Source organism: Macaca nemestrina, chromosome 7, assembly GCF_043159975.1.
Source record: "Macaca nemestrina isolate mMacNem1 chromosome 7, mMacNem.hap1, whole genome shotgun sequence".
NCBI lineage: Eukaryota > Metazoa > Chordata > Mammalia > Primates > Cercopithecidae > Macaca > Macaca nemestrina.
In genome coordinates this window covers 31,685,760-31,698,647 of record NC_092131.1, presented here as the reverse complement: position 1 = coordinate 31,698,647, position 12,888 = coordinate 31,685,760, and the positions used below count along the sequence as shown (strand labels likewise).

General features: G+C 39.2%; 1 protein-coding gene across 20 annotated transcripts in view; it reads left to right on the top strand.

The window, feature by feature from the left end:
• LOC105495870 (G-patch domain containing 2 like) overlaps window positions 1-12,888 on the top strand; it is an 84,221-nt gene that overhangs the window by 24,174 nt on the left and 47,159 nt on the right. For 11 of the 20 annotated variants that reach the window (XR_011625709.1, XR_011625708.1, XR_011625706.1 and 8 more), the window contains exons 6-8: window positions 1,578-1,645; window positions 2,939-2,993; window positions 5,764-5,849. Coding sequence is in view for 6 of the 20 variants with exons in the window: in XM_011765756.3 (XP_011764058.1) it covers window positions 1,578-1,645; window positions 2,939-2,993; window positions 5,764-5,849 (209 nt within the window). In the remaining 14 variants the exon portion in view is untranslated. Of the gene's footprint in view, window positions 1-1,577; window positions 1,646-2,842; window positions 2,883-2,938; window positions 2,994-3,158; window positions 3,274-5,763; window positions 5,850-12,888 lie in introns of all 20 variants that reach the window. The other 9 variants (XR_011625713.1, XR_011625712.1, XR_011625711.1 and 6 more) reach the window with 3 other exon arrangements.

Here is a 12,888-nt window from a genome sequence, read left to right as displayed (position 1 = left end):
AACAGGGATAGCTAGCAGAATAGCAGCACATGGGGTGGAGGAAGGAGAGGATTTTACTTTTATTGTTTAGGCTTGACAGATAATGTTCCCCCTGCCACCTATGTTACTTTCTTTCAGCTCTTATAAAAAGAGAGCCATCCACGTCCATGGAGGCAAGTCACTTTGTCTTGAAGGTTTCCCTTTAGTTTGCCTGGAAGGGAATGAGAGCCTATTGGATGTGCCTTTAATGATGTCAAATGAGTAGGATAATATTTACTTGTTTAATTCATCTTCATCACCTCACAGCGATATTTATCATTTCTAGCAGAGGTCACCGCTCTGCCCCCTTCTTCCCTCCCCCATCTCGCTTCTGGTTTTCTAAATTGTCATCGTAAATAATGAGTTTCATTCACAGCTCCCTGCCAGTGAGCTGCTAATTACACAAAGTTCTGCTTGTAATTTACACAGTAATAAACTGTAAATTTAAACATTACGGCACTTTAAGTTAATAATTTTTCTGCTGTAACAAATAGCTCATTTTTCAACCATCTTTTCCCTTGGCCCCCCTACCATGTCTGTGTCTGTGACCAGGAGGCATAGCTATAAGAAATGCAGAATGTGAAGAATATAGTATATGAAAACTTCTCATTTAACTCCACTACTGCCCGGACTCTGACCTCAGGGTAATTTTTCTATAGCCAGTTCAGCTGAAATGTGTAGCCTGATGTTTAGGACAGTCCACACATATAGATGAATACAGATAATAACATTTGTCCAGACACAAATGTGTTTAAAGAACAGCCTTGACATTCTTGACAGTCACGCCCGTGACTTGTGTTATCTCAACACAACAGCTACTCAGATGTGTGTTGGTATGCTTTCCCAGGTGCCATGGTAGATAAGCATTGGGAATGTACTCAAATGAAGAGTGAATTGCCGTTTTCCAATTTTTTGGAAATGGTTGATTTCTGAACTATTTGTAGTGTTATGGGTAAGCTTTTATACTAATGATGTTGAGAACCCTGAATTTAGGAATCAGTTTTATACAAATTTCTATTTTTATTTCTTGAGATGATGTTTGAGGGACAAAGTACAGAGTAACAATTTTTGCAAGTCACAAAACTCTTTTGATGTATTTATATTTAGTCAGCAGAGACTTTTACCAGTGAGGATTTAGTAACGTCCCAGGATGAAGGCTGTTGGAACTATAATCACATAGCTCTAGGGAGCTTGGTGTGCTGCCCTGTTAAAAATTGGCTACTGTTGAATTTTCTAAAAAGGATTTTTACTCCTATATACTGCAGTAGTTCCAGGAGGTATAGTACTTATTAAAATACCATATATGGTGAATAGTGTCTATAAAGTGTTGATAAAGACTTTTGGATCACTGGAGAATAATAAATGTAGGGTAACATGTAATACTTTTAAGATGAATTCCAATAAAAAGAAATATAGTTGCTGTTTTATTTTAAGATTGATTTTTAACATGTGCCTTTTGAGGTTGCCTTAGCTGGCACAATTATGGGAAAGGTTGATATTGTACTTTATATGTTTGTTTCTGTGGTTGGATGATACTCTTGTCTGCCTTGTCTTTTTAGGAGACCAGCATAAACACTTTGGGGACTGAGAGGATAAGCCATATCATTAGTGACCCTCGGCAGAAAGAGTAAGTGCTTACGTATTTACTGGCTGTGCTAGTCTGCTCCTTGGAGGAGGAGGCGGAGGGGAGTTTTATGGAGCAACTTAGAAATCAGGCTTCAGAGCTCAAAGAGATCTTAAAGATTTGTACTTTATAACAGTTAAAGATGGCAACATCCTAAACCTGTGACAGTGATTTTCTTTTCCTTTCTAGACTAGTTTCATTGTATTGTTTTTTTATACCTGCAGATGCTGCATTAGTAGCCTCCAGTAAAGATGTTTATTTTAAACTAATTTTTCTGTCTCTAAATTTTTTTTCCAAAATGGATGATTGCCTCTATCCTTCTATATTCTCTTCCCATTTTTAGACCTTTTCATAGGGAAATGTCTTTTTTTTTTGAGACAGGGTCTGGCTCTGTCACCCAGGCTGGAGTGCAGTGGTGGAGTCATGGCTCACTGCAACCTATGCCTCCTAGGCTCAAGCAATCCTCCCACTTTGGCCTCCTGAATAGTTGGGACTACAGGCATGTGCCACTGCGCCTATCTAATTTTTGTATTTTTTGTAGAGACAGGGTTTTGCCATGTTGTTCAGGCTGGTCTTGAACTCCTGGGCTCAAGCGATTTGCACACCTTGTCCTCCCAAAGTGTTGGGATTACAGATGTGAGCCACTGCGCCCAACCTGTGAAATATCTTGTTCTAGTTACTGTGGTGCGTGCTGTAGGAAGCCTGTATGTAGCTACAGGAAAATAATTCTGCAAATTCTCGTGACAGCCTTGTCCGCTAAAATGGTTGGTCCTTTCATATATCTTGTATGCATCACGGTCAGTACCCAGTTATGATCCTGTACACATCCAACCCGGGCTAATTTTAACATAGAAAATAAAGATGTGGGTGTGGTTTATGCCCTTGTTGAGTTGAGGCTTCTGTTGTCACTGCACAACTGAGAGAGTATTGGTGTCACACCGTAATCTTGGGTTTATTTCTATTGTCCAGTCTTTTACATTCCATTACAAGGCTTTTTCCTTTGAAGAGGTTTTTTTTTTTTTTTTTTTTTTCCAGAACCTTCACATGCATTTAATGTCTTCTCCTCTGATTGCATCTTTTTTCTATTCCCTGCTTTGTCTTTACTTCATTATTCCAACATCTTATCTTCTTCTCCCTTCTGTAATTTTCCTATCACTTCTTTTATTGTTTTCTTTCCTGTTATTCTCTCCCTCTCTTTAGTTTCTGGTTACCATCAGCTGGGAAAAGAGAACGAAATCAGGTAAGATCATTTTTCTTTGTCATCTTTATTTTATCATTTGGTTTCCTTTTCTTTAGAAAGAATAAAGCGTTGGCTTCTGATTTTCCTCACATTTCTGCTTGTGCACATGAGGTAAGGTTTCCTCTTTCTTGTTATTTTGATTTTCTTGGAGAACTGTTTTCTAAGAGTAACCAATACTTACTGGTAAAAACTGCAGCTATTTCCTCTTTGTAGGTTCAACTGTGATCATTAGTTTCTTGTAGCATATATTTCATAGGAATCCTGTTTCTATTTTAGTTTTGAACTTTGCAGTAAGAAAGCGGAATGAATCTCATTTGCATATGGTTTAGTTCAACATGAGAATCCTGCGTTGAGAAGTACTATGTTGAAGCCTAAACGTATGAAGCAGAAGGTAGAGCTGCTCTGGGTGAAGTGGGGTCAAAGCCTTAGAGCAGTGGTCCCCAACCTTATGGCACCAGGGACAAGTTTTGTGGAAGACAGTTTTTCTATGGACCCGGGTTGGGGGCATGGTGAGGAGGGTGGTTTCGGGATGATTCAAGTGCATTACATTTATTGTGCACTATATTTCTATTATTATTACATTATAATATATAATGAAATAATTATACAACTGACCATAATGTAGAATCAATGGGAGCCCTTAGCTTGTGTTCCTGCAACTAGACAGTCCCATCTGGGGGTGATGGGAAACAATGACAGATCATCAGGCATTAGGCTTTCATAAGGAGTCCACAACCTAGGTCCCTTGCTTGCTCAGTTCACAGTAGGGTTTGTACTCCTATAAGAATCTAATGTGGCTGTTGATCTGACAGGAGGTAGAGCTCAGGCGGTAATGCCAGCGATGGGAAGCAGCTGCTTGCTGACAGCTCACCTCTTGCTGTGCGGCCCTGGGGTTGGGGACCCCTGCCGTAGAGCCTCTCCTTCTTAGTCTTTTCCCTAGCAACCCCCTGAGGGGGGCCCTTGGCATATTTAGGCCCATGTGGAGGGCTCACAATTTAAAAATTAATTCATAGTAGTTATCGATATGTTTCTTTATGTGTGAAGCTTTGTGATTTTTTTTTTGGAGGATTGCTTTATCTTGGTGATTAGTTGTAAAATAGATGAACACTGACAGGTGAAAATTTGTAGTCTTCCTGTTTGTCGTGTTTTTTTTTTAACGACTTAGTAGCTTATTGAGTTGATACACATGATCCACATTTTAGACTTGGAATCTTCATTATGAATCTGCTGTTTCAAAATGAACTAGAGTGGTAGAAGACTTAACTGGTGTATGTGTATGAGATGATTTTAGATGGCATGTGGACACACAATTTTTAAGTTATGTATTACAGTTTACATTGGAAAAGATGTAATTATTATATCAAGCTTGTTATTTCACAGAAATGTAGTAAGGACAAAGCTGAGCAAAAATAATTGATATGAGGAAAAATAATAAGTAAACAGTAGTACAGGTTTTAGGCAGCTAAGGAAAATCATGAAGGTGGTATGTGAGAGACTGCAGTTTGGGGAACACTAAGCTAGAGCACTAATCATGTTTGCATCAGAGGATCTAAAGGCAGAAGAGGACCTGTGGCAGTCACCTGGTCCAGATCTGTTATTTGCAAATGATGAACCGGAGATCTATAAGATTCATACTATTTGCCCAAAGTCATACAGCTAGTAGAACCAAGATTGGAACCTCTGTGGCAGATAGAACAGTTGCTTAGTTTGTATTCTCATAAAACACGTTTGAAGTTATCATTCCAGGGTCTTCCAGTCTTTGTATGTCACAAGGTATTAAGTTCTAAACTTTTTGGAGAGGACTATTGGTTGTGGAAAAAGTCCAAAGAAAGCTAGCAAACATAAAGTGAGGGATCTCATTTGATCCTCACTGCCACATTTTGAAGTCAAATAGATGTTTTTGCAGATGAGAAACTGAAATTATACTCTAAAAGCAATATGATAGCAATGAAAGTAAAATAGGTAGGGCAGGCCTGGCGCAGTGGCTCACGCCTGTAAGCCCAGCACTTTGGGAGGCTGAGGCAGGTGGATCACCTGAGGTGAGGGGTTCGAGACCAGCCTGGCCAACATGGCGAAACTCTGTCTCTGCTAAAAATACAATAACAACAACAACAACAACAACAAAAATTACCAAGGCGTGGTGGTGGGTGCCTGTAATGTCACCTACTTGGGCGACTAAGACAGGAGAATTGCTTGAACTCGGGAGGCTGCTGTGAGCTGAGTTCATACCACTGCACTCCAGCCTGGGTGATAGAGCGACGACTGTCTGTCTCAAAAAAAAAAAAAAAAAATTAGGTAAGACAGATAGTGATATATTCATTTAACAGATGAGGATAGTAAAGCTCAGAGGTTATGTAATTTTTGACACCCAGTACATCAGTGGTAGATTGGAACTAAAAGGTGTTCTAATTCTTAGTCTAGTTCTCTTTCCACAATGTGATGCTGCTGTTATGTGCCAACCAGTCAGTTATTCTTGGAAACATTTGCCAGGATAAGGAAATGAAAAGGTAATTTCATGCTAATCTTGGGAACAAGGGCTGATACATAGTTGATAATCAGCAGGCACAAGTTCCTGTTACATCATGTGGAAAAAACTGTCTTCTGCCATTTAAGCGACTACTGTATATCAGAAGTTTTTGAAAAAGTGTTGTTTAATAAGGATTAGGGTTTTTTTTTTTTTTTTTTTTTTTTGACATGCTAGATCAGGTTGGGTACATTCACAGGCACACTATTAAATATGCGTGACTTTACTGAACAGTGCCTGTGTTTGACAAAAGAGTTGGACAGTCAAAGGGGAAAAGTAATCAAAGTGTAGGTTACCCTTTAGGATCAGGTCCGTTTCTTGTAAGCCTTACTAAAATAGTCTTATTCATTCCTGCAGTTCAATCCCCTGTCTCCCCTTTACTCACTGGACGTTCTTGCCGATGCTTCTCACCGAAGATGTTCACCAGCACACTGCTCTGCCAGGTAATTGTCTTTTAGTAGCTGTTATTTGCTTCTGGACAATACTATATTCCTTTCTGTTACTTCTGAAATTATAAAATACGTTTGTGTACAGTATCCCATTTGATCCTGACAATCCTCCTAATCCATAGGAATCTTTTGAGGTGGATAGATGTTTTACAGATATAGAAACTGAGGCAGAGCAGTGAAGTATCTTTCCTGTGGTCCAAGGCTAGTATGTGATTAAGTCTCAACTTTGACCTAGGTCTTCTGGCTCATATTTCATTTTATTTCCGCTGCTAAAAGCCCCATCTTCAAAGAACATTATTAATGTTCCTTGCCATGACCCTGTAAAACCCTGCATAATCTGACTTCTTCCTGCATGTACAGCCTCCTTTCGTATAATTTTCTCCCTCTGTCCGGGAGAGATCCAGCAGTACCAGGGAGTTCTGTTTTGTTCTTCAAAAATTGCAGCAGTCCTTTCCTGCCTCTGAACGTTTGCTCTTTTTCCCTTTGACTGGAAAACTGTCTTTGAGCTGCTGCTTGTCTCAGCTCAGGTGCCACCTCGTCAAGGACCACTCAGACCATCCCGTCTTAAGGGGCCACCTCCAGCACTTCCTGCTCATTATCTGTTTGTTTCCTTTATTGCTCTATCACAGTCTGAAATGAATTTGCTTATTAGTTTATTTTAGTGGGTTTGGTTTTTCTTTTTCTTTTTTTTCTTTTTCACTTTATCCTTCAGTCTTTCCCACGAGAATATAAGCTTCCGAGTACTGGGATGTTGTCTGGTTCCTGATAACTCCCTAACACAGTATCTGGGACTTGTTAGGCATTAATATATATTAGTCAAATGAATGACTCCTTACAAATATAAATTCTTTTAGGTGACGTGGGAAGTAAATATGGTTTTAATGGTAGCAGCCCCTACAGGGCTGTTATGCAGAAAAGAGTAGCTAATAGGCTGGACCCTAGAAGTTTTATTGTTTCTGGTGGCACAAAGAATTTCTTTCCAAGGTTCTGATAACTGTTTTTTTCCCTAATAAGTTCTTAAATGGTTATGTTCATAGTTTTTGAGGTGCAGGCTGAACAAAGAAGTTACTCTTTTGTGGATACAGTTAGAACTTCTACTGTGGGCTATAATAATAAATTTTGCACCATAACCTACTGCGAGATCTTTCTACTGAAATATTGGTATTTCTGTACAGAATGTCTTTTGAAAAGAGAGACCATCACAAGTGGTGTTATTAAGAATGTGGAACCAGCCTAGGCTATAACATTGTGAGACCTTGTTTCTACAGAAAATTTTTTTAAAAATCAGTTGTGTCTGGTGACGTATACCTGTAGTCTCAGCTACTTGGGAGGCTGAGGTGGGATCGCTTGAGCTCAGGAGGTCAAGGTTTTAGTGAGCTGTGATGATGCCACTGCACTCTAGCCTGGATGACAGAGTGAGACCCTGTCTCAAAAAAAAAAAAAAAAAAAAAGAATGTGGAAAATTGTGGAGTGATATAAACTATTAGTAGTAAGGCGTTTCCTTCAGTAGCATGATGTTTATTCATCATTAATTCATTCAGCGTTTGCTGGGATCCTGCTGTGAGCCAGCCTCTTTGTTTAGAAACCACCCTCAAGGAGCTTATGTTCTCATGGGAAAGTCAGGTATGGAAGTTGACAATTACAATAAAGGTTTGAAAAAGCACAGAGGAGGGGCCCCTAACTTCGAGGCTCAGGGAGATCTTTTTAGAGGTTGTGCTCAAGCTGTCAGAGAAGACAACAAGATTTTAATCCATAGGAAAACAGTCCTTCAGCTGTTTGTCTTAATACCAAATAAAATGATGTCTGTGTATACTGTTTGGGAAAATGATTTGAGTAGCATGATACCATGTCAGAATGCTGAAAGTGGATTACTTTCCCTCCTCACTTTACCTGTGCTACCTAGAGCTGTGCTGTGCTGAGATCAGTATTCGTACTTTTGTTAGGCTTCCTGTTTCTTTTAAAAGCCTTATCCTGGGGCTGGACTAGGCATTAGCTTCTTGTTTCTTTGTGTATCTCATTATCTGTATCACTGTCTTCACTCTCTTGCCTGGCAGTGTTTGTGGCTGAACTTGGAAACCTAAGGAAGTCTCTATTGTGCTTCTATGTACTCAGCCTTAGGGTAATATTGCTTATTGTTTTGGACCATTGCTGAAAGCAAAGGAGAGAGAATGTGGATAATCATACATCCTCTTTGTCCTTACTTCTAGACATCATACCCAGGGCAATAGATACCAAGTGGGTTGCATACATGAAGGTTTTTTGGGACAGGGGAGGTACATTTTTAAACTTATATTTATTGATAGCTGATCCTTCAATTTTTTTTTGTTTTAAATTGTACATTTGTGTCTAGTAGCATGTATTTATATTTTATGTGTATGTACTACACATATCATCTTTTTTCAGATTTTTTACTCTTGAGGGTGCACAGCAATAAAACTTGGCAACCACTGCTCCATAGGAAATGATCAGCGCAAGTGACTTCTATGCAATGTTTAGAAAATGTGAATGATGACATACTGAGCTCTCAGGGCAACTGGTCACTCCTTTGTAATAGTTCCTCCCCAGCAGGGGGTTAGTGAGGATGGAACCGTTTAGGTCCAGTGTGGCAGACTGATGAGACTGGATTCAGAACGGGGCAGTAGGCTTTGCAAAGAGTGGATCATTTAGCAAAAGCCTGGCACCAAGGAGGAGTGTGAAGGAGTAAGTGGCGGAAGAAGCAGGTGAAAGACTATACTAAAAACTGTTTCGAATGGAAATTGTATCTTTTTCTGTCCCATTTTATTTGTAGTAGGGAAACATTTATTTGAAAGCATCTGGACAGCATTGGAAATTTCACATGCATCATTAGCATGGGGTGTGTGTGTGTGTGTGTGTGTGTGTGTGTGTGGCGACTATGTTATCATTAGTGGTATAATTTTATTTTGCAAAGAGAAGTGTTTCCTGTTTTATCACAGCTTTCCCCGAGGAGGGCTGGTGTATTAATTTGCTGTATTGCCTCCTGGCTGTTCCCAGGCTGTTTTTCCTCTTCATCATGGAATTTTTAATGGCCCTATTGCCTCTTGGGAAGCATGTGAGGAAGAGTTCCTCAGGGAGTGCTTCCCTTTTTTCACATGCCTATAATTACTCTCCTTTAAGAGCACAAAGAGTTCGATAATCATGCCTGAACTATGAAGGTTCCCTCCTGTCAGGTTACTGAGCTGAGGCTGCTTCTTGCCTGGACACTGCCAATTCCATTCTCCCAAGCAAGAGGAAGGGATTTTCAACAGTTTCCTCCCTGCTAGAACCGTATGCCTTTCTGGTTCTCAGAATAGGTGGGGGCAGGTGGCATTGGGAGGATGGCGCATGACCTAAAATCCTCTCTTGTTTAGTATTTCATTGCTATAAACAAATAAATAATTGGACCATAATCTTAAAATAACATTTTATTGATGTATCGTTTTAATACAGCCCAGATGACAGGTGCAGTGGATGGGAGGGTTTGTGGTCTTTGTACCATCTAATAGATTTATGGATTTCGGGAATACCACTCTGGAAATAGTTAACTTGGTGGTTTTCAACCCTGGCTGCAAGTTGGAATCACTTAAGAAGCTTTAAGAAAATATATCCATGCTGGGCCCTACTTCCAGAGATTCTGATTTAATTGGTCTGGAATGAGGCCTAGACATTGGCATTATTTAAAAGCTCCCTAGGTGATTAATGTGCAGCCAGGGTTAAGAACTGTTGTCCTAAATGCATATGGGTTTGTGACTGGTGCTTTGTAATTTGCTTAATAGGGGCTCCCATTTCATAATTGGCACGAACTCTGTGCTTTGGTATGGTATGCACCATTCCTTATGGGAGGTAGACCCCTGGACTTCTTTTAGTTTTGGAGAACCTACTGCAGGTAAAGAAGAGTGTTAGTATCTGCACAGTGCCCAGCACATAGTTCTTAATAAATGGGGGGGCAGAGTTTTGTCAGGTGGCTGTATGGATAGTTGGATTGTTGGCTGGCCGTGTGGGTGAAATCCATAAACCAACTGTTTTGGTTTGGTTGTTTTGGTTGCTAGTATTGGGATTTGCTGTTAAAGGTGTAATACTTGGTAGTGGTGTTAAGAATTGCTGCTGCTCAAACAGCAGATGGTGTGATTGGCGTTCTGGTAGAGGCAGTGGTATTGTTAAGGGCACAGTCACAAACTTGTAATAAGGAGACTAGTGCTGCAAGCAGTTTTTCCCAAAATGAGAGATTTGTTGATTGTGAAGGATAGCTTTTCTTACTGTTATTACCAAAGAAAATGATAAGTAGGATTTATCAATTGCTACATACAGGTCAGTTGCATCTGTGTGATGCATAAGTCACCAGTTGCAGTTTTTGAGTGCAAAAACTTTTCATGGCAGTGTTTTAGTTTTCTCCAACTCAAAGGAAAGGTCAACTTGTAGTGACCTTTCCTTTATTTTGGAAGATAATTTGGTCATGCATTTCCATTTTAATTTATTCTTTCTTTAAGCTCTGAAATAGCAAAGTACTGATATCTTCTTTTCATATAGGTCAGCTTCCTTTGTAAATAAACTATTTTTTCTTTGGGAAATCTTATTTTTAGTTGCAGTAAGGATGGCAGATATCAGCCTGGTATGCAAATATTATACATGTTTCTTAATGAATGGATGAAAAGTTTCATAACTTCTACTTTCTTCATAGACCATTGGCATAGGTGGTAGGAGATTAAGAGTGTGGATATTAGTGTCAGGCAGACCTGGGTGAGAATCCTGGCTTCACCCAGGCAAATGACTTAATCTTCCCATACCTCAATTTCTACATCTTTAAAATGGAAATATCAATACTTTTTAAATTGGTTGAGTGGGGATCAAAATGAAATAATATATGTAAATATTTAGCATCCTGGTAAATTTTTGTTATGTAGTTACTGCCCTACCCCGTCCTTAGGATAACTGCAATTTTAAAAACTTTGAGTTGGCTTCCAGAGTCATTTGCTAATTAGATGTAATACAGATTCTTGAGGTGCTTAAATGGCCTCAAATGGTCTATAAGAGGAGGCATTTGGACAGAGTTGGGGTTAAAAAAAAAAAGACAGAGAGACCTTCCTGCCCATTAGAAAGTTGAAATAGGATAGGCTGAGCTCATTTGTAATTCATTTTATGTGTTCACAAACGTTATGATCTACATATCAGAGTTGTGTGCCCAGCTGGCTGTGCCACTTGACAAGGAGTTTCAAAGAGTAAGAAGAAGACTCACTTCATGCTATTAATTTTGACCTTTGGAGCCATAATAAACAGCCTGAGGTTTTACCTCAGGGCTTGGGGGAAGGAACCTTTTATTAGTCCTGTATCTGTTGATGCTGTGAAGTACAGTGTTGCTTTCTCACCTCTTTAGTGCCTTAGTTTGGGCCATGTTTGAAGCAATGTTTCTGCTGTGGTATTGTCTATAAGGCTGCCCAAGCCTATTGGAACTGCCCATTGTATAGTACACAGTTCTTGAATCTTTTGTCATCTATTGGAGGGTCTCATTGACAGTGGCTGTCAGCTGGCTGGCATCTTACTGCCTAAGTGGAATGATGAAAGCATTTTCTCTGTCTCTCTGTTTTTCCATTGTAACATACCCATCTTTCCAACTGATGTGAAATGATTCGACTCTTATGGGTGGCACGAAACAGCTTCATGATATGCCTACTTTAGCCCCGCTAAGGGAATTAGATTAGGGAGAATTTTCAGGTGCCGGTGAGCAGTTTGTCACAGACTACTGAGGGTTAGATTTAAGTGAAAACCATTAGTGGAATTGCTAGGATCACTTCCTGTTAGATAAGCCTCCTCTGTTTCCTATGATAATTGTGAAGTGGTTTTTTTTTTTTTTTTTTTTTTTCCTTCCTAGCTGCTCCTAGTGCCATAGGCCTAGATCTTTTCCCAGGTGCAAGTCTGTGAAAATATTTCCCGTTCTGACTGCTTAATAAATGTCAGTAAACCCTAAAGGTAAAATCGCATGTGAGAAAGGAGTCGCACATTTAATCTAGGGATTAAATCCCTAGATTTAATCCTCCTTTTTCTCCTTTTACCCTAGCACTTACTTGTTCTCTGATTACAACTCAGTGTCTCGGAGTATTAATTCTTTCTTTAGAAATTGGCCTTCCTACTATGTTGTGAGCTCCTGGGGACAGGACTTCAGCTCAGTCATCTTTTATCTCCCTCTGCACATCCAGCATAGTATGTTACATTGGGTAGGCCTCCATAAATTTTTGTTAAAAATAATTGAGGTGAACAGATTAGTAATTAAGGAGAATAATTGGAATATATGATATATATGACCTTTGGTCCCTAGAAACATCAAATTTTTTCCTGATGTTACTTGTTTGTGTTAAAGAAAAAGTATAGAAAACAAATACCCTTTTTACATTGAAATTTATTAACTTTCTAATTTTTAATTTCTGTGGGTACATAGTAGGTGTATATACTTACGGGGTACAAGAGACGGTTTGATATAGGCATGTAATGCATGATAATTACATCATGGAGAATGGGATATCCATCCCCTCAAGCATTTATCCTTTGTGTTACAAACAAACCGATTTTACTCTTTTATTTTAAAACGTACAGTTAGATTATTATTGACTATAGCCACCCTGTTGTGCTATCAAATAGTAGATCTTATTCATTCTTTCAATTTTTTTTGTACATGTTAACCATCCGCATTCCCCACCATCCTCGTTACCCTTCCCAGCCTCTGGTAACCATCCTTCTACTCTCTATCTCCATTAGCTCAATTGTTTTGATTTTTAGATCCCACAAATAAGTGAGAACATGTAATTTTTGACTTTCTGTGCCTGGTCTATTTTACTTATTATAATTACCTCCATTTTCATCCATGTTGTTGCAAATAACAGGATCTCATTCTTTTTTATGGCTGAATAGTGCTGCATTGTGTATATGCACCACATTTTCTTTATCCATTCATCAGTTGATGGACACTTAGGTTGCTTCCAAATATTGGCTATTGTGAACAGGGCTGCAGCAAACTTGTGGGTACAGATATCTCTTTGATATACTG